This window comes from Ahaetulla prasina, chromosome 6 (genome assembly GCF_028640845.1).
Source record: "Ahaetulla prasina isolate Xishuangbanna chromosome 6, ASM2864084v1, whole genome shotgun sequence".
Lineage (NCBI taxonomy): Eukaryota > Metazoa > Chordata > Lepidosauria > Squamata > Colubridae > Ahaetulla > Ahaetulla prasina.
In genome coordinates this window covers 13,149,339-13,168,745 of record NC_080544.1, presented here as the reverse complement: position 1 = coordinate 13,168,745, position 19,407 = coordinate 13,149,339, and the positions used below count along the sequence as shown (strand labels likewise).

General features: G+C 44.6%; 1 protein-coding gene across 7 annotated transcripts in view; it reads right to left on the bottom strand.

Annotated features, from left to right (window-relative positions):
• ZMIZ1 (zinc finger MIZ-type containing 1) overlaps positions 1-19,407 on the bottom strand; it is a 558,395-nt gene that overhangs the window by 49,631 nt on the left and 489,357 nt on the right. For 5 of the 7 annotated variants that reach the window (XM_058188355.1, XM_058188360.1, XM_058188354.1 and 2 more), the window contains 4 exons: positions 15,870-15,938; positions 7,306-7,420; positions 3,847-4,064; positions 2,139-2,337 (listed from right to left, as the gene is read on the bottom strand). In XM_058188355.1, coding sequence (XP_058044338.1) covers positions 2,139-2,337; positions 3,847-4,064; positions 7,306-7,420; positions 15,870-15,938 — 601 coding nt within the window. The remainder of the gene's footprint in view (positions 1-2,138; positions 2,338-3,846; positions 4,065-7,305; positions 7,421-15,869; positions 15,939-19,407) is intronic. The other 2 variants (XM_058188358.1, XM_058188359.1) reach the window with 1 other exon arrangement.

Sequence of the window (19,407 nt, the reverse complement as noted above, 5' to 3'; positions counted from 1 at the left end):
TTTCGGGCTGTTTTCAGGCCATTTTTGGGCTGTTTTTAGGCCATTTTCAAGCCATTTTTGGGCCATTTTCAGGCTGTTTTCAGCCCATTTTCCAGGCCATTTTTGGGCTGTTTTCAGGCTGTTTTTAGGCCATTTTCCAGGAAATTTTGGGACTGTTTTCAGGCCATTTTCCGGGCCAAAAACTGCCCCCCAAAATGCCTGAAAATAGCCTGAGAAACAGCCTGAAAATAGCCCAAAAAATGGCCTGGAAAAGGCCTGAAAAATGGCCTGGTTTTTGGACATTTTCAGGCCGTGTTCCAGCACTCTGGCGCTGGCGAAGACCGGAAAGTAGAAGAGCAGCTGGTGACGGTGCGCAACCCCACAGAGTCTGCGTGCCACCTCTGGCATGTGTGCCCTAGGTTCGTAATCACAGCTCTAGTTTTTTTTACTTCTAGTCTAAGATGTAAAAGGGGGAAAAATCTGGGAAAAAGACAAGGACATGAGATTGATAGTATGTAGTCATAGATAAGAAACTACCAGTGGTTAAGTCAACTTGAAAGTAAGCCAACATTTCATTTCTATTAATAGTGGTTTATTATCCATAGCACCTGAGGGCAGGACAAGAAGCAATGGATGAAGCCCATCAGAGGACAATCAGTTTGGAAATAAGGAGGAATTTCCTGACAGCGAGAACAATTAATCAATGCAACAGTTTGCCTCCAGGAGTTGTGTATGCTCCATCACTGGAGGTTTTTAACGGACAAACATTTGTGTGGACGGCACAAGGACTCCTTCCTTGAGCAGAGGGTTAGACCAGAAGACCTCTTAAGGTCCCTTCCAGCCCTATGATTCTTTATCTTTTACTTTGTCTTTATAATTTCTGTCATGGTGGACTTTCACTATGAAATTCATCCTGTCTGATAAGGGTATGTAGCCGCGATGGCGAATCTATGGCACGCATGCCAGAGTGGCACACAGAGCCCTCTCTGTGGGCACCCGTACCGTCACCAGCTGCTCTTCGTGGGTGCCAGAGAGCTGGAAAATGGCCTGAAAACAGCCAAAAAACAGGCTATTTTTTGGGCTGTTTTCACACTGTTTTCAGGGCCACTTTCACTCCATTTTTGGGGGCCATTTTCTGGGCCGTTTTTGGCATGAAAACAGCCTGAAAAATGGACTGAAAATGGCCAAAAAAACAGCCTCAAAGGGCCCCCAAAACGGCCTGCAAATGGCCCCCCAAATGGCCTGCAAATGGCCTCCAAAATGGCCAAAAACCAGGAATGCATGCACCGGCCAGCTGGTCTTCGTGTTTTTGGCAGTCCGGCGCACACACAAGCACACATGCACAAGCGTTCTGGTTTGGGCACTTGGTGCCAAAAAGGTTCGTCTGGTATATAGCGAGCTTCTTTGGAAAACTTCAAAAGGTCCCGTTCAAAACCATTTCAGCCTCTGCCCTTGTTTGAACCAGCAGCCAGATATCATCAGCACATCTGCATGGTTTTTTTTTCAAAACAAACGAGCAAAGAAACAAACAAACAAAAACAAATTGCACAGCTACCTAGTCTTACTCTCCCTTATGGCTCTTGCAGCATTAAACTTCAAACCTGTGAATCTTTGGCCTTATGCAAAAGATGTACCTACCCCTTTTCTTTTAAAAGAGAAATAAGTTATACTTTTTTGGGGGGAAGGGGGACAGCCATCCCCTCAGGATGAACTTACCCAAACCAGGCTGGATTTCATCCCTATGATCTCTAAAAGCAAATGTTTTCCCTGTCAGTCTTTGTCTGAGTCTAGGGCACGGTGTTCATCTGTTTCTTGGCCAATAAGCCAGTGTTATCCAAAGACAATGTCTCTGGCCACGTGACTAGAATGGCTATACTCCAAAGGCATACAGAATGCCGTTACTTTCCCACCAAAGTGGTACCTATTAATCTACTCGCATCTAAATGCTTTCGAATTGCCAGGTGGGCAGGAGACGGAGCAGGATGGGAACTTAGTCATTGTGCAGAGCTCGGGTCTCGAACCTCAGTTCTCCAGCTGACAAGCTCGGCATCTTTAACCCGCTCAGGCCATCATACCCCCTCTATGATCTCTACTTCTACCCAAACACCATGAGAATGAAAAATCCCACCCCCATGATGGACATAAACTGGCACGCTTACCGGTCCGTATTGATTCATGTCTTTGTTTTGGGTTTCCTGCAGCGCTGCAACAGTTGCGGTAGCTGTAGCTGTGGCAGTGGCGGCAGCGGCGGCGACAGCCGCAGCTGCGGCAGCAGCAGCTGGTTGAGTGAAATCGGCAGGGGGTCGGGTGTGTGGCGGCATCCCCATTCCCGCAGGATTATTAGGACCTCCTGGATAGCTGAGGGAGAGAAATCAAATTGACAGACATCGGCGTTTGAGTCACCAAAATGCCAATACGATCCTAGGCTGCATCAACAGAAGGATAGAATCAAGATCACGTGGAATGTTGATGCCACTTTATAGTGCCTTGCTAAGACCACACTTGGAATACTGCATCCAGTGTTGGTCTCCATGATAGAAAAAGGATCTCAAAACTCTAGAAAGAGCGCAATAAATATGATTAGGAGATTGGAGGCTAAAACATATAAATCATTGTCCATGTAAGACATGAAGAGAACATATCATGGAGAGGTGGTTATTGGGGGTTCAATTCGGAGTGGGTTTGCCTCTGGCTCTGGCAAACTATGGAGATGATGTAACAGAATAACAGAGTTGGAAAGGACTTTGGAGGTCTTCTAGCCCAAGCTCAAGAAGGAGACTGTAGACCATTTCAACAAATGGTTGTCCAATCTCTTGTTAAAAACCTCCAGTAATGGAGCACCCATAACTTCTGGAAGCAACCAGAAGATAGAATAGAATAGAATCAAGATCATGTGAAGTGTTAGTACCACTTTATAATGCCTTGGTAAGGCCAGACTTGGAATATTGCATCAAGTGTTGGTCACCATGATATAAAAAAAGGTGTTGAGACTTTGGAAAGAGTGCAGAGAAGAGCAACAAAGGTGATTAGGGGACTGGAGGCTAAAACGTATAAAGAACGGTTGCTGGAATTAGATATCTCTAGTTTAACGAAAAGAAGGACTAAAGGTGATGATAGCAGTGTTCCGATATCTAATGGGCTGCCACAGAGAAGAGAGAGTCAACCTATTCTCTAAAGCACCAGAAGGCAGGACAAGAAGCAATGAGTGGAAACTAGTCAAGGAGAGAAGCAACCTAGAACTAAGGAGAAATTTGTGGACTGTGAGATTGATTAATCAGTGGAACGGTTTTCCTTCAGAAGCTGTGGATCCTCCATCACCGGAGGTTTTTAAGAAGAGACTGGACAACCATTTGTCTAATATAGTATAGGGGTTTGACTAGAACAGGGGTCTCCAACCTTGGTCCCTTCAAGACTTGTGGACTGGCTGAGGGACTCTGGGAGTTGAAGTCCACAAGTCTTAAAGGGACCAAGGTTGGAGATCCCTGGACTAGAAGACCTCCAAGGTCCCTTCCAACTCTGTTATTCTCCTAGTTTGCATTTGGGGCCAGGAGTAATGTAACGCAGGGAATTTTAACATGAAAATGAGGGTCCCTGTGCTTGTCGCGGGGATGTTTCAGGATTTTCCATCCATAGGCCTTTAAGAAGACTTTTCAAATTATCAGCATGATCAACATTTCAACATTATCCTGCATGTTTTTGAAAATTGCCTTTCCAAGTTTTACCTCTCTGTTTTCGGTGATGAAGACAGAAAGGAACGGTCCCGATGAACCCCAACTCAATTCCCATCACGTTCTCATGGCTCCTGACCCCTTTCTCTAAGCCCCTTCTAAGCCAGCATGGAATGGACAATCTGTGTTCCAGCCTTACCTTCCCGCAAAGCCTCCACTGCCGGGATAGTTGGGCCGTCCGTACATGCTTTGTTGAATGTAGGACTGATTGGAGCTGGCCTTGGCCGAGAAGGGCTGCTGCTGTCCTGCAAACTGAGGGGAATTCATGCCAGGATTGCTGGCTGTCATCCCAGAAGCCATGGGGTTGCCTGCTGGGTTCATAGCTGTGTTAGCGTTAGCCATGGGATTTCCCAGCACCTGGTTGAAAGGGAAGGTGACATCTTAAGAGAAGATCCATACAAGCAACGGTAGCGATTTTAAGGATTTGTCCCTTTGTTGTGACCCGTCCTCCCTCCCCTCCTCAGCCGGGCCCCTCCCATCTCCAACCGGGCCTTTTATCAGACTCCGAGTCTGATAATGAAGATGAATGGCCTGTCATGCTTCAAGCCCCCGGCCCTGGCCCCAGGCCCAGAGAGGATTCCAGGAGTGGGAGGACAAGCCCGATAAACCTCACTCGTACAGCGTGTGTTCCTTTGGCTCAGCCATCAGAGCAGGAAGGCAGCCAGGTGCTGGAATTACTTGGCCCTACTCCCTCTGACCCCTCCCTTTCCCAGAAGCTGCCAGCAGATCCAGCTGAAGATAATTCAGCGTAGGAGGACCCTCGCTTCCGGAGATCTGAGAGGTGACACCAGCAGAAGGAGGGGTGGGGCAGGCCTGGATAAATGCTGAGTCATGGAGCCACACCCCACAGCCTATATAAAGGACCTGCTTTTGGCATTCCAACCTTGAGTCAAGCAAAGTCTTATCGAGTTTGCTGATACGGGACCCTATCCCTGAAGTCACAACTTGGACTCCTGCCTGCCCTGATAAATCTCGAAGGAACTTTGCAAGCTGCAGAGGCTTCGTTGCCAAGTTTGTCACGGACTTCCTTGACTCATTCGTCGGCGTGGGGGGTGGGACACGACACCCTTCTTATTTGAGAAGAGGATAAAAAATGGAAGGGTGGATCACCAAAGTAATGGTTTTGGTGGGGATAGAAGCATTGGGATAAGGCCCTTGCTTGGCTTGTCCCAAAGATGCTTCTCAAAAGGTAACTGGACTTTCTTAGGTGTTTTTTTTTTCTTGAAAACTTTTCTCTTCTCATCCAAGAAGTTCATCATGAACTGAAGACCCTTCTAGGAAGAGAAAGTCAAGGAGAAACCCAAGAAAGTCCAATTGGCCTTTGAAAAAAAGCACTTTTGGAACAATCATGACCTGTATGATTAAGAATCTCCATGGACGCCTTGGTTAACTTCTTTACAACTTGTTCAACTCCGTTGGACCAAAGAGAGATACCATCAATGGTGACAACACTGGACCATAAACCCCTGAAGCCAACACACTGAGTGGTTTTTTTCTTTCTTCTTCTTCTTTTCTTTGATGGAACTTCTCAATCATACAGGTCATGGTTGTCCCAAAAGTGCTTTTTCCAAAGGACTTTCTTAGGGGTTTTTTTTGTGTGTGTGTTTGAAAACCTTTATGTTTTTAAGCAAAAAATAAATAAATCAAGACAGACTAGTTGCATTTTAGTAAAAGCACCTTTGGGTCTTCTTCTTCTAAGCCATAACTTACTCTGAAGAAATGACACTTGACTACAATGTAAAATAGTGAGTATACGGCTTGTATAACGGTGTAAATGTGCTGTCCCCTCAAAACAACACAACACACAGCCATTAATGTCTAAACTGATGGCAACAAAAGGGAATACACCCCTAAGTGATAATGTCCAAATGAGGCCCAAGTAGCCATTTTCCCACCCTAGTGTCATGTGACTCGTTAGTGGTACAAGGTCTCAGGTGTGAAGGGGGAACAAGTGTGTTAAATTTAGTGTTATCGTTCTCACTGTCTCATACTGGTCACCGGAAGTTCAACATGGCACCTCATGGCAGCACATTTATACTGTTATACAAGCTGTATACTCACTACTTTACATGGTAGCCAAGTGTCATTTCTTCAGTGTTTCAGTGTCACATGAAAATATCTTTCTTAAATATTTACAAAATGTGAGACGGTGTGCTCACTTCTGCGATATACTGTATATACAGCCAGATCAGTAAAATCCAAGATCGCAGCCTTGCTTGGATTCAGCCCTCCCAATAATTGGTCTCTTGGTGGCTTGCTTAAGTTTAATATGCACACAATAGACACTGTCAATTATCGAGGTTCAATTTTGCAGTGGAGTAAACAGAATTGTGAAATAAAGAAGAGAACGTCAGACGAGTCTAAGAGAGAACAACTTCCGGTCTTACAGCAATCTCAGGGGGGAACATTATTAACCTGTGTCCAAAATCACACGAGTTTTACCCTTGGCAAAATCTTAGTAAAAATCTAAGAGGTGTTTCTGCTTTAAGAGTAAGCCACACCAAGTAGGAAAGAGGAATTATCTGTACAAGACAGGCATCCAAATCTCGATTGCTTGTCTCAATACTTTATGATGATGACCCAAAGGTTGTGTTGCCTGATCTATTTGCATCCATTCCCTGGCTATCCACAGAACAAAGGTGAGCAAAATTCAATCTTCAGTGACTTACAGACTTTTCACTCTTTAAAAATATCATGGCCATCAATGAGTGCTTCTCTACAAAGAGTGACATGTCTTAACAGTTCTAGAAACACAGCCCTTGTGAGTTAGACACAGTGGTAGAGGCTGCTGGCGGTTCGGACCATTTCGGGCAAACCGCTAGTTATGACCAGTGCCCTGGCACTATCCTATCCTATATCACTGTGTTTTTTAACCCGCGTGCATGCATAGAAGAGCACGCGCAAGTGAATCGCTGGGTTTTTGAAGCTGTGTGCATGCATTGAAGGCACGCACGCTCACGTTTTGGGTGTTGGGCAACGGTGTTGTTGTATTATGTGATGCCCATCTCTGGTTAGACACTTCTATTTCAGAATGAACATCCAGCATACAGCTATATCGTGGCCTTTTCAAAGGCACAGGTCCCAGTAAACAAGCATCTTCCAGCAGCACTGGCCAGCAGCAATCCAGCAAACCACCCTAGCAACAGGACACTCCATTGTGAGCAATGTTACCTGTTGAATCAAGCTTACACCCTAATCCAACAATATTAAGATCATCTCTCTTTTGAGAGGCCCAAAGATCTCCCTCTCTCCTTTGTTCTTCTGTTTGATTTTTGCATAACCATTTTGAGGGGGGGGGCATCCTGCAGAGACCCCCCTACCCTCTTTTGATTTTCGGCAACCTTAAACACTAGCTTGGTATCCTTTTCCCTCTACCTATCCTAACTGAAAGTCCTATCAATTGTGGAGCTGACTGGCGACAGGGAGCCGCAGCAGAGGGATGAAAGAGCCACATGCGGCTCCAGAGCCGCAGGTTGCTGACTCCTGCCCTAACCAAACATTGCTCAGCCTTTGGGGGACAGGGGAGGAGTCAATCTGACCATCCTTGAAAAAAAACAAAAAACAGAAACGGAGACAAGATTTCCGGAAAGATACTTACCTGGCTCTGTGATGTGTTAGTCACACCCCATACTGTCGTGACCACCGATAGGGACCCTGGTGGTTGGTTACTGTTTTGTTGCCAAGGAACAGAGTCGTAAGGAAACGATCCATCACTATAATAAAATATGAAAGAGAAAAGGAAAAAAAAAGGGGGAAAGGGAAGAAGAGACACACATGGTAGATAAAGTCACACTTTAATACTTTCATATAAATGACTACCAGGGCTGGTGGGAAAAGGCATCTTTTCATTTCTGAACGGGTTTCTCCTCTAGCTAACTCGGTGGACCTGGAGAGGGTCCCTGGTGCTCTCTGAGCTTGCTTGTTTTCTTGTAGACGTTTCATGACCCAGCTAGGTAACATCATCAGTGCTAGCGTTAGTGATGACGTTACCTCGCTTGGGTCATGAAACGTTTGCAAGAAAACAAGCAAAGTCAGAGACTACCAAGGAAACCTCCTCATGTCAACCCTGAGCTACAAATCTCCTCCTTTATGGGTGAAACCTTTCCTGACAGAGATAACTTTGATGGAGTTCATTGGACTGCAGAGAAAAGGGACTTTTTTGGGGGAAGCTAGGAAGAGAAGAAATACATAGAACTGAAGAGGGGGCACAAAATGTATATATGACAACGAGGACAAAAAAGCAAATGGGGATGAAACTAGGTGAGATGTAAATGTTGGGGTGCAAACTTTTTTCATGTTCACCTGCCTGTCAAAATAGCCCCTGGCAAAGTTTTTTTTTTTGGGTGTGTGTGTGTGTGTGTGTGTTGTGAGTACCTGACAGAATACGTGAATCAATACCTGGCTTTGTGTGGTTTACAGGCATCCCTCGACTTACGGCCACAACATTTGAGCCCAACGTTTCCCGTTGCTAAAGCGAGGCAGCTGTTAAGGGAGAGGGGCCTCGTTTGATGTTCTTTTGTTTGCCCCAGTTGTTAAGGGAATCGCTGGCGTTGTTACGTGGATCGCACGGTCATTGAGCAAATCCGGCTTTCCCCATTTGAGTTTGCTTGTCAAGGGAAGTCAGCTGGGAAAAGTTACAAAAGGCGTATCGCCTGAACCCAGGACAGTACAACTGTCATAAGTACATGCCAGTTGCCAAGCACTTGAATTCGGATGGGGATGTCTGCAACAGTCGTAAGTGTGAAAGTCATATGTCACTTTTTGGACTGCTGCTGGAACTTGGAAGGGTTTTAAGTCAAGGGATACCAATGTTTCTTGCTGAAATCTCTGGCCATCTGCACTTTGCTGCGAGTTTTTGTGTTCCTTCAAGCCAACGTTTTCTAACCTGGCTCAAAACAATAGCAATAGCACTTAGACTTATATACCGCTTTACAGCCCTCTCTAAGCGGTTTGCAGAGTCAGGCTCTTGGCCCCTAACAATCTGGGTCCTCATTTTACCCACCTCGGAAGGATGGAAGGCTGAGTCAACCTTGAGCCTGGTGAGATTTGAACTGCCAAATTGCAGGCAGCCGGCAGTCGGCAGTCAGCAGAAGTAGCCTGCAGTACCTCACTCTAACCACTAAGCCACCCTGGCTCGCGATTGAACAGAAATTACAGAGCCATTTAAAATTGGACTTCCATCCCATCCTGAACAAGCCAAAAACGCTATATGTGAACTGTAGGAAAATTACCAGGGGAATAGTAGCTCAGACTCAGTTTTTCTCCATAAAAGTCTTTATTGAAATTTTATCCTGATTTCAGGCTTTTTCTTCCCCTTCTCAGTCTTTAAATAACAATACTGAGGTCAGCCATGGGCTCACTCAATACTAAAAATTAGAATGAATGAGCTGGAAGGGACTGTGGAGGTCTTCTAGTCCAGGAGAAGGAGGTCTTCTAGAAGGAGAACCTATACTATTTCAGATAAGTGGCTGTCTGGATTCTTCTTGAAAACATCCGGTGATGGAGCGCCCATGGTTTCTACAGTGCTTTGGAGAATAAATTGACCCTCTCTTCTTTGTGGCAGCCCCTCAAATACTGGAATACTGCTATCATGTCACCCCTAATTCTTCTTTTCTTTAGACTAGCCTAGCTGCAATCCTGCAGCTGTTCTTCATATGTTTTGGTCTCCAGGCCTTTGATCATCTTAGTTGCTCTTCTCTGCATTTTTTCCAAAGTCTCAACATCTTCTTTTTTTTTGTAATATGATGCAGTAGTGGGTTGCTACTGGTTATCCCCGGTTCGGGTGAACCGGTAGCGGGGATGGTGAGGTGAGAGCAAACCGGTTTGTCCCCACCATCATTTGGGCCCTCCTGCCCGTCCCTGCGCTATACCTACCTGTCGTGTCCCACTCCTCCGCTGACAGCTGGGTCAGGGAAATCCGAATCAGGCTTGCCTCTAGGAGACCAGTAAGTGACTTCAGCAAGATAAGTTCAACTTTGCCTGACTCAGAGACTGCCAGAAAGTAGATCCTTTATATAGGCCATGGGGTGTGGCTCCATGACTCAGCACTCATTAAGGCCTGCCTCCTTCCTCTGTTGCCTCCGCCTCCAATCTTCTGATGCGAGGGTCACCCAATCAGCTGTTGTTAGAGTAAACCTCCTCAGGCTCACCTGCTGTGGAGGAGGGGGAGGGGTCTAGCTGCTCCGTTTGCCTGGGCATGGAGTCAGGGCTGGGGCAGGGAGATGCTCCTTCTTCTGCAGTTTGTGTGGGCATGGAGCCAGGACTTGGGCCGGGAGGCATACATTCCTCAGTGTTCGGGAGCAGGTAAGAAGGCCCCGGCTGCTCTGAGGGCGGGCAAGACACAACACTACCTATATTCGTTCATTTTTAGCCCAGCTGATAGGCGTGGCAGAGCGGATTGCCGTGCCTCAGCTGTTCTGAAATTCAATGAGCTTGCGCGAAGCGCAAGTTTGGCATGCACGCCTGTGAAGCGAACCGATGGTAACACCGGTTTAAACCCACCACTGGTATGGTTACCAAAATTGGTTACAGTATTCCAGGTGTGGGGTGACTAAAGCGCTACTAATACTTCACATGATTTTGATTCTACGCCTCTGTTTATACAACCTAGGATTGTATTTTAGCTTTTTTGGCTGCTGCCATACATTGTTGGCTCATATTCAAGGGATCATCCACTAGGACTCCAAATTTTTTTGAGCCAGGTCTCGCCAAATCTGTACTTGTACTTTGATTTTTCCTGCCTAAATGTAAAAAAATTTGCTTTTCTCCACATTAAAATCCATTTTGTTGGATAGGGCCCTTGGCTTACGACCGCTATTGAGCCCCAAATTCTTGTTGTTAAGTGAGACCTTTGCTAAGTGGAGTTTTGCTGCATTTTATGACCTTTCTTTCCTCTGTTATTAAGTGAATCGCTGCCGTTGATAAGTAAGCAACCCGGTTGTTAAATGAATCTGGCTTCCCCATTGACTTTGCTCATTGGAAGGTCGCAAAAGGGGATCACGTGACCCCGGGACGTTGCACCGGTCATAAGTATGAACCAATGGCCAAGCATCCGAATTTTGATCGTGCGCAGATGGGGATGCTACAAAAACTGTCATAAGTCACATTTTTCAGTGCCGTTGTTGCTAAACGAATTGTTGTAAGTCGATGACTACCCATATGAGCTCGTTTGGCCGAGTTGTTAAGGCACCAGGCTAGAAAACAGGAGACTGTGAGTTCTAGTACTACCTTAGGCATGAAAGCTGAGTGGGCCAGTCCCTCCCTCTCTCTCTCTCAGCCCAACTCAGCTCACAAGTTGGTTGTTGTGGGGAAAACAGGAGGATGAAGGAACATGGTGTGTGTGTGTTTGTTGCCTTGAGTTATTTGTAAAAATAACAAAAATGTCATATGGGTAAGTAAAGGAGAAAATAATAATACAAATAATAGGCTTGGAAGGTTTGAAAAAATAAACTCGTATAAAAGTGAATGACTATATTACTAAAACCCTGAGTTAATAAAACTATACATTTTCTGTCGCAGCTAAGATCATCTATTCCTATAAATTATATTCGTTGATTGGATTTATAGGTGGGGTTCTTATTACAACTCCCTTTGATAGATGAGTCGAGGTTAACAGGCCAAGGTAGAAATTGTATATCCCCCATTTACATGATCTCACCTGTCCAAGGAATGAATATGGCAGAAATTGTGATTAATTCATCTTACAACCTATAGCTATGACCTTTTGAATTCACTACAGTAATCTTTCTGCTCTTGTACGATTTTCCCCATGCACGTATTTTACCTACTAGAGGTAGTCCTCGACTTACAACCACGACTGAGGCCAAAATTTCTGTTGCTAAGGGAGACGTTTGTTAAATGAGTTTCGCCTCATTATACGACTTCCCTTGCCGCCCTTGTTAAGTGAACCACTGCCGCTCTTAAGTTACGAACACGGTTCTTAAGTGAATCTGGCTTCCCCATCGACTTGGCTTGTCAGAAGGTCTCAAAAAGGGGATCACGTGACCCCAGGCAACTGCGACCCCGTCGTAAATATGAGTCAGGGTTGCCAAGTGTGTGGATTTCGATCACGTGACCTTGGGGGAGGCCGCAAACGGTCGTAAGTGTGAAAAATGGTCACGAGTCACTTTTTTTGGGTGCCTTTTTGGTGTTCGTAACTTCGAACAAAGCATTGTAAGTCAAGGACTATCCGTACTTGCCTAATTCATGCCCACAATAACGTGCCTCAAAAGGTTTTCCTTCCTCTTCTCTGTCATTTCCCCCTCCCCCTCTTATATGTGTTTAATCTATATGAGTGACAAACATGCCTATCACCTCTTTGAAAAAGACGACAAGGGAAAGCCAGCGATTGACATACGACTACGAAATTTTGAGAACGCCATTTATAGACTTAAATAGCATGTCAGGTTGGACGTAAACATAGCATTAAAAAAAAAAGTTGGGGCTGAAGCTGCTTTTGGCTGAATTATCCAATTTACTAGACGTTGTTGCTATGCCCACTGATGCTGGATAATTAAAACTGCTCCTTTCACACTAGCACACAGGTGTAAAGGAAACCTTTGTGCTCACATGCAAAAGACCTCTAAGGGCTGGAAATGGTTGTGTTCACGAGGTTTAAACAACTTGTCGTGCAGCTTCCATTGTTTGCTAAGTGTGCGAGTCCAAATGACCAACATTGGATCATAGGTCAACAATTCTTACTGGCTAAAAATGAACGATGTAAAGGAACAGAAAAAGGAAGAACACATATGGGAAAAAAAAACTTAAATGGGTCTGAAATATCTTCTTAACCATGATTCGTTGTTAAGAATCTTTATGCTGAGGGTAACCCTTTAGCATGGGTGTATTCCATGCTTAAAGAGTAATAGATGTCATAGGCGTAAAGGAAAGAAAACTTCATTAGAAAATATAAAGGCTTCCTCAAAAACAATTCACAGAAAGTTGTTTAGATACGGGGGGAAAAAGTCTACTAAAGATGGTTTCAGATGTTGGCTAGATAGCTAAAATAAATTAACATGCTACGTACCAAATAGCACCCTTAATGGACTTTGTTATTGAGAGATTAAAAAAAGAAAAAGGAAAATGGGAAGGAGAGAGAAAATATCAGAAAGTGGAACCCTGTCTTAGGTCATCTGTATGTAAGAAATTATTCATTTCAAATCTGAGAGGTAGAATTAGATCTTAGAATGATGTAAATCATCATTGTAAATATTGAAAACTAGAAATATGAACACCATACTCTTTTATCTGCCATTCAAATCTCATTTCTCTAAGTTCTTTGAGAACCTGGTGGGTTTGGGTAAAAGAATTAGGGGAAGGGGGAAAAAATTCACTCAAAAGGCAACCGATTCTCTACGATTGGAATTCTTGACCTTGTCTGAAACTGAAGAAAACAAACAAAAACCAACTAATAGGGCCCTTGGCCTGCCAAAGTTTAAAAATTCATGTGCTAGAGATTATGGTAGTTCTGAGATTCACAAGAGACAGTTTACCTATATACTTTCCTCAAATGTGTTAGGAAATTCCAGAATGTAGACATTATATACATATATATATGTATGTATGTAGGTCTTTGGTTGTTCGGGTTTTCTCCCATATAAAATTGGAAATGTCGTGGCAACGTTTCGACGAAGTCTCATTTGTCATCTTCAGGCTTCAGCTTCGTGCTTCTGGGAGCAATTTCCAATTTTACACGGGAGAAAACCCGAACAACCAAAGACCTACATACAAACACCCGTGAAAACCTCAGAAAACAAATATGTATGTATGTATATATGGTAAAGGTAAAGGTTCCCCTCACACATACGTGCGTCGTTGTCGACTCTAGGGGGCGGTGCTCATCTTCGTTTCAAAGCCGAAGAGCCAGCGCTGTCCGAAGACGTCTCCGTGGTCATGTGGCCACCATGACTCAACGCCAAAGGCGCACGGAACGCTGTTACCTTCCCACCAAAGGTGGTCCCTATTTTTTCTACTTGCATTTTTACGTGCTTTCGAAACTGCTAGGTTGGCAGAAGCTGGGACAAGTAACGGGAGCTCATCCCGTTACACAGCAGCACTAGGAATTTGAACCGCTGAGCTGTCGACTTTTCGATTGACAAGCTCAACATCCTAGCCCCTGAGCCACCGCGTGTGTATGTATATGTGTGTGTGTGTGTGTGTGTGTGTGTGTGTGTGTATGGCTTCTATATAGAAATTCTAGTTTTCCATTCACTGCATCCTGTCCTCTGAAATATCCTTAAGTTGTTTTTGCAAATGTTTCCTACACCTCTTGGTGTGTTTTCATTTTGCCACTTCTCTTGATCCACCATGGGGCTGTCTACAACATTTCCCACCATAACTGAAGAGAAGAAGCAAATGAACGATTTGCAAACATCCCCAATCAACCCTACCATTAGGTAGCTAAGCCTCAAAGATGAATGAAGGCAAATTAGATACGTGTCCCAGGATAATGGATTGCAGGATCCAAATTGGGTTGGTCAGCAGGACCAGAAGTTTAATTTTCTGAGCGTTCGGACTTGTGCTGGAGTCATTAATCCACTAAGATTGTTGGCTGAGCAGGTACAAAAACAGCCAGGGAAATGATTGAAGCCTGGGAAACAGGGCCCTTCATCAGAGTATTGATTTACCACTAGTTTATCAGGTGTTTAAGAGCCAGAGGACTTGGTAGTGTGAAGTAACAACTGCCAATGACTTAATAACTGGCCATCAACACCCCAATCACCAACTAATTAGTCACACACAACCAGGCACCACATAAATACTATGCACAGAATAGTCCAAAGCACACGTTCTGGTGAGGCAGACGTTCTCTGAGGATGGGCTGCAACATCTGAGTCCGAAAGCTTTGAAAGATTAAACCTCTGGTCCCATTGACTCACCCAGATTGGATCCTGCAAGCATCAAATAATTTATCTTCATTGCATTAAAAAAAAATATCAAAAGCATCTTCCAGGGACTGTCGGCAGGGTCTGCAACAAGCCATGATGATGTAACAATGATGACGCAAGCACAACAATGAATTCAGCCAGGGACAACATAGTTGCATCATAATGGTCTAAAGCAGGGGCCTCCAACCTTGGCAACTTTAAGACTTGTGGACTTCAACTCCCAGAGTTCCTCAGCTAGCTTTGCTGGCTGAGGAACTCTGGGAGTTGAAGTCCACAAGTCTTAAAGTTGCCAAGGTTGGAGGCCCCTGGTCTAAAGCGAGTAGGAGGGTTGTAGGGTTGGCGTGATAACATCATCACACCTGGATCTTCAACTACCTTCCTTGTCTTCCCCAATGGATGCCCTGGACTTCTATGAATCCTTATTATGATATCTCTCTCTCTCTCTCTTTTGGTTCAGATGTTAGAGAAAAAAAACTCAGTCGGTGTTAAATATGATGCACCTTGTTTTGGAGATAGGGTGTGTGGTTGCTATTGTGTCCCAGGCAGAAAAATAACAATCTGATGCAGCTCTCCCTACCCTGGAAGACGAGGAAAGCAATTGGAGGACTAAAGGACACAGATATTCCTGATTGGCTCAACACAAGGGAAGGATCTATCTAGGGCAGCGGTTCTCAACCTGTGGGTCGGGACCCCGTTGGGGGTCGAATGATGATTTGCAAGGGGTCGCCTAAGACCATTGGAAATCTGGGAAGTATACTTGCGAGTCGAAGAATCGCGCTCCAATGGTTGACTCCACAAGCCAGCTGCAGGCTCTTCAAATCGCTAGCCGAATTCGGCTTCAGGCGCGATGAATTAAAAAAAGAGAGAAATCTTTGCTCTGATGTCTCCCTCTCAAGCCAGCTGCAATCACTCCCACTCGCTAGCCTAATCTGGCTTCAGGCGCGATAAACTTAATGGGGGAGGAGTCTCCGCTTTAATGCCTCTGTCCTCAAGGCAATCGCAAGCACTTCAGATCGCTAGCCAATACGGCTTCAGGCGCGATAAATTCAAAATGAAAATAATTTTATGGTTGGGGTCGCCACATCATGGGGAATTGTATTAAAGGGGTCGCAGCACTATAAAGGTTGAGAACCACTGATCTAGGGAAACCGTGGCTAGAGGGAAGGGATCCATCTCTCCATATGAACTCTCCCTTTCTGCGGCTAGCCCAGGAAAAGACATGAAGAGTCTTTGACAGCCTGTTTCAGAGCCTGGCTCTTTAGCTGTAGAGACTCACGCTTTCAGCTCTGGAGGTCCCCGTTTCAATCTCTGGGGTCTGTCAAGGTGGCAGCCGTCACATATGCACCTAAGAATCAGAAGGGAAAGTGTAGATCCAGAATAAAAAATTGAAATCCCTAACAATGTACATTGTCTTGCATTTGGTAGCTGGCTCTCACGATATCCAGACCGGGCAATGGGCTTCCCACACATACACATACATTTATACCAAGTGCCTGTGCTGTCATAGCGTCCAATTTGACTGGCTGATTGATGTCCCTCTTCATTGAGTTTGCCAACTGGAGAAGTGTAATTGTCAGGTTCCGGATCAGGATGGGAAAGGAAACACCAGACAACAGGGTGGAGCTGCCACTAATCTTATGTCATGGACGTCTGGTTAGGAACTCCTCCAATATGAAATTCATCCCATCTCCTCATCATCACAAAGCTGAACACACACACACACTGCTAGCTTGTACCATCTAACACAGGGGTCCCCAACCTTAGCAATTTTAAGCCTGGTGGACTTCAACTCTCAGAATTCTGGAAGTTATAATATAATATAATATAACAGCAGAGTTGGAAGGGACCTTGGAGGCCTTCTAGTCCAACCCCCTGCCCAGGCAGGAAACCTTACACCATCTCAGTCAGATGGTTATCCAACATTTTCTTAAAAATTTCCAGTGTTGGAGCATTCACAACTTCTGCAGGCAAGTCGTTCCACTGATTAATTGTTCTAACTGACAGGAAATTTCTCCTTAGTTCTAAGTTGCTTCTTTCCTTGATCAGTTTCCACCCATTGCTTCTTGTTCTACCCTCAGGTGCTTTGGAGAACAACCCGACTCCCTCTTCTTTGTGGCAACCCCTGAGATATTGGAACGCTGCTATCATGTCTCCCCTAGTCCTTCTTTTTATTAAACTAGACATATCCAGTTCCTGCAACCGTTTTTCATATGTTTTAGCCTCCAGTCCCCTAATCATCTTTGAATGATGAAGTTGAAGTCCTCCAGGCTTAAAGTTGCCAAGGTTGGAGATCCCTGATCTAACAGATCCTCCAGGTCATTTAGAATTCTACAATTGGCTAAGGGAGACGGGTTTATGATGACTCAACTCGCCACAGCCAACTCACGGTGGGCAAGCTGCCGCAGGACAACTCACTGCAGGGCAGGAGTTACACTAACATCAAAGAAATGGTGGAATCGAATCGAATCATTAAAGAAAGGATGCAAACAGAGGGCAAAAATGAAATGTGAATGACCAATAAATAAATAAATAAATAAATAAAATAAACAATTATGTTCAATTGTCCTGCGGCGAGTTGGCCATGGCGAGTTGCCTTCAGCGAGTTGGCCGTGGCATGTTGGCCACAGCGAGTTGTCTCATTCTGAAGGGAGACCTACTTGATCTATGGAATCTGTGGCTGCTGTTGGGATTTCCATTCTCAAGGATGGGATCATCTCTTTTCCCCAAGCCAACCCTTGCCAGCAACCATCACCAATGTGGACAATCAACACGATCACCCAATTTTTGTTTATATCCTTTTTTCCCCCTTTGCTATATTTTTAAGGCACTCAATCACCACAAGTATAATAAGAAAGCATCTGATATAAGAATATACAGGTTTGTATGGTTTTTCTGAAATTGTTTACAGGATCGAAATAAATGTGAAATAAAGTGTGAAATAAAGATTAAGTTGGCGAATTGTCGACTACATGCACTGATGTTTGAGGAAAGCATCAAACACGCCTGAGTGTGCATAAAAGAACTTTCATCTCTTGCAGTGATCAGTTCTGTCTTGACAATAAATAAAATAGGGAGTTGAAGGACATAATTCAAGATGAGACAATCAAAGAGCTTATCTATAAAACAGAGAGCAAACCCCACTGCTTTCCAGCACTGATGAGGTGACTGAGTTGGGTAATGAAACATCTGTAAGAAGACCACAAAACTCAGACAGCAGAAAAGGCCCTGCAGTTCAACCCTGAGCTACAAGTATGCCGTTCCATTGGAGTATGTCTTTACTGAATCAGTCCTGGTACAATTCCTTAAAGTACATTGGATTGATTGTGCCATCATTTTTGCTCAGCAGAGGAAGTTTTGTTCCAATCCTTCTCTCCCTCCCTCCCTCTCCCTCTTTCTCTCTCCCCCCACCCCTCTGCCTCATATTGCTAAAATTGACTTGAGATCTGCTGAGGAACCTTTCGGTCATTGCATTACTCAGAAACAAATCAGAATTTGCCAAGGAGCAACAGAGAATCCCAGGTAGTTAGCAATAATTTGATGCCCCTATTATAGCATAGATGAGATAGAGACAACGCACAACCACAGCATAAACAGCTGCCCACTGCTGCCTCCCTACGGCAGAGGATTTTCAGCAGGTTACTCACACTCAACCTTTCCAGTTCTACACATTTCTGATCCTATTCCTTATGGTAAGCATTTTGGCATGTTGGTTGGGAATTTTAGAGATGGAATTATTAGAATCGTGGCACATTCTGCTAGCTATACTTTCACAAACCGATATGCTCAGAACTTATTCCAACATTGGAAATATGGCACTAGCACTTAGATTTATATACTGCTTCACAGTGCTTTATCAGCCTTCACTAAGTGGTTTACAGAGTCAGCCTCTTGGCCCCCAACAATTTGGGTCCTCATTTTACTGACATCAGAAGGATGGAAGACTGAGTCAACCTTGGACCATTCAGAATTGAATTCCTGGAGTGAGCAGTGAGTTGGCCTGCAGTAGCATTCTAACCACTGCACCTCCATGGCTCTTACAGCACATGTGAAAAGCATGTAAAATAATAAGTAGGGTTGAAACTAAATGACATTTGCCCAGTATCAGGCCATATCGACTACATGTTCTCTTGCCAGCATGAGGTCTTCCCCCATATATGTTGAAGGACATTGTATGTGTGAAATGAATTGTTCTTCTCCACATTCACAAAGAGTATCTTCTATTGGGGAGCCCCGTTTTCTTAGATTGTCCAAAGAGGAGGAAGAAGTCAACCTATTCTCCAAAAAATCTGAAGGCAGGACAAGAAGCAATGGATGGAAACTAATCAAGGAGAGAACCAACCTAGAACCAAGGAGACATTTCCTGAAAGAACAATTAACCAGTGGAATAACTTGCCTCCAGAAGTTTTGGGTGCTCCAACACTGGAAGTTTTTCAGAAGAGATAGGACAACCATTTTCTAAAATGGTAAAGGGTCTCCTGCTTGAGTAGCGGGTTGGACTGGAAGATCCCTTCCAATGGGTTGGACTGGAAGATCCCTTCCAACTCTGTCATTCTGTCCTTTGATATTTGATCAGTGTATTTAGAGATTTCCATACAGGCCAAGGTTGTTCCTGACCACATGGCAGTCATATGGTTATACCCAATTGCCTGGTAGCTCCTTACTTGTCGTCCATAGTTCCAGGGTAGTCTGTGGCAGCTGATTGTTAAGGGTAAGTGCCAGTGATGGGTTGCTACCGGTTCACTCCGGATCAGGAGAACTGATAGCAGCGGCGGCGGGAGGCTCTGCCCACCCGTCTAGACGTCTCTGTGCATGCG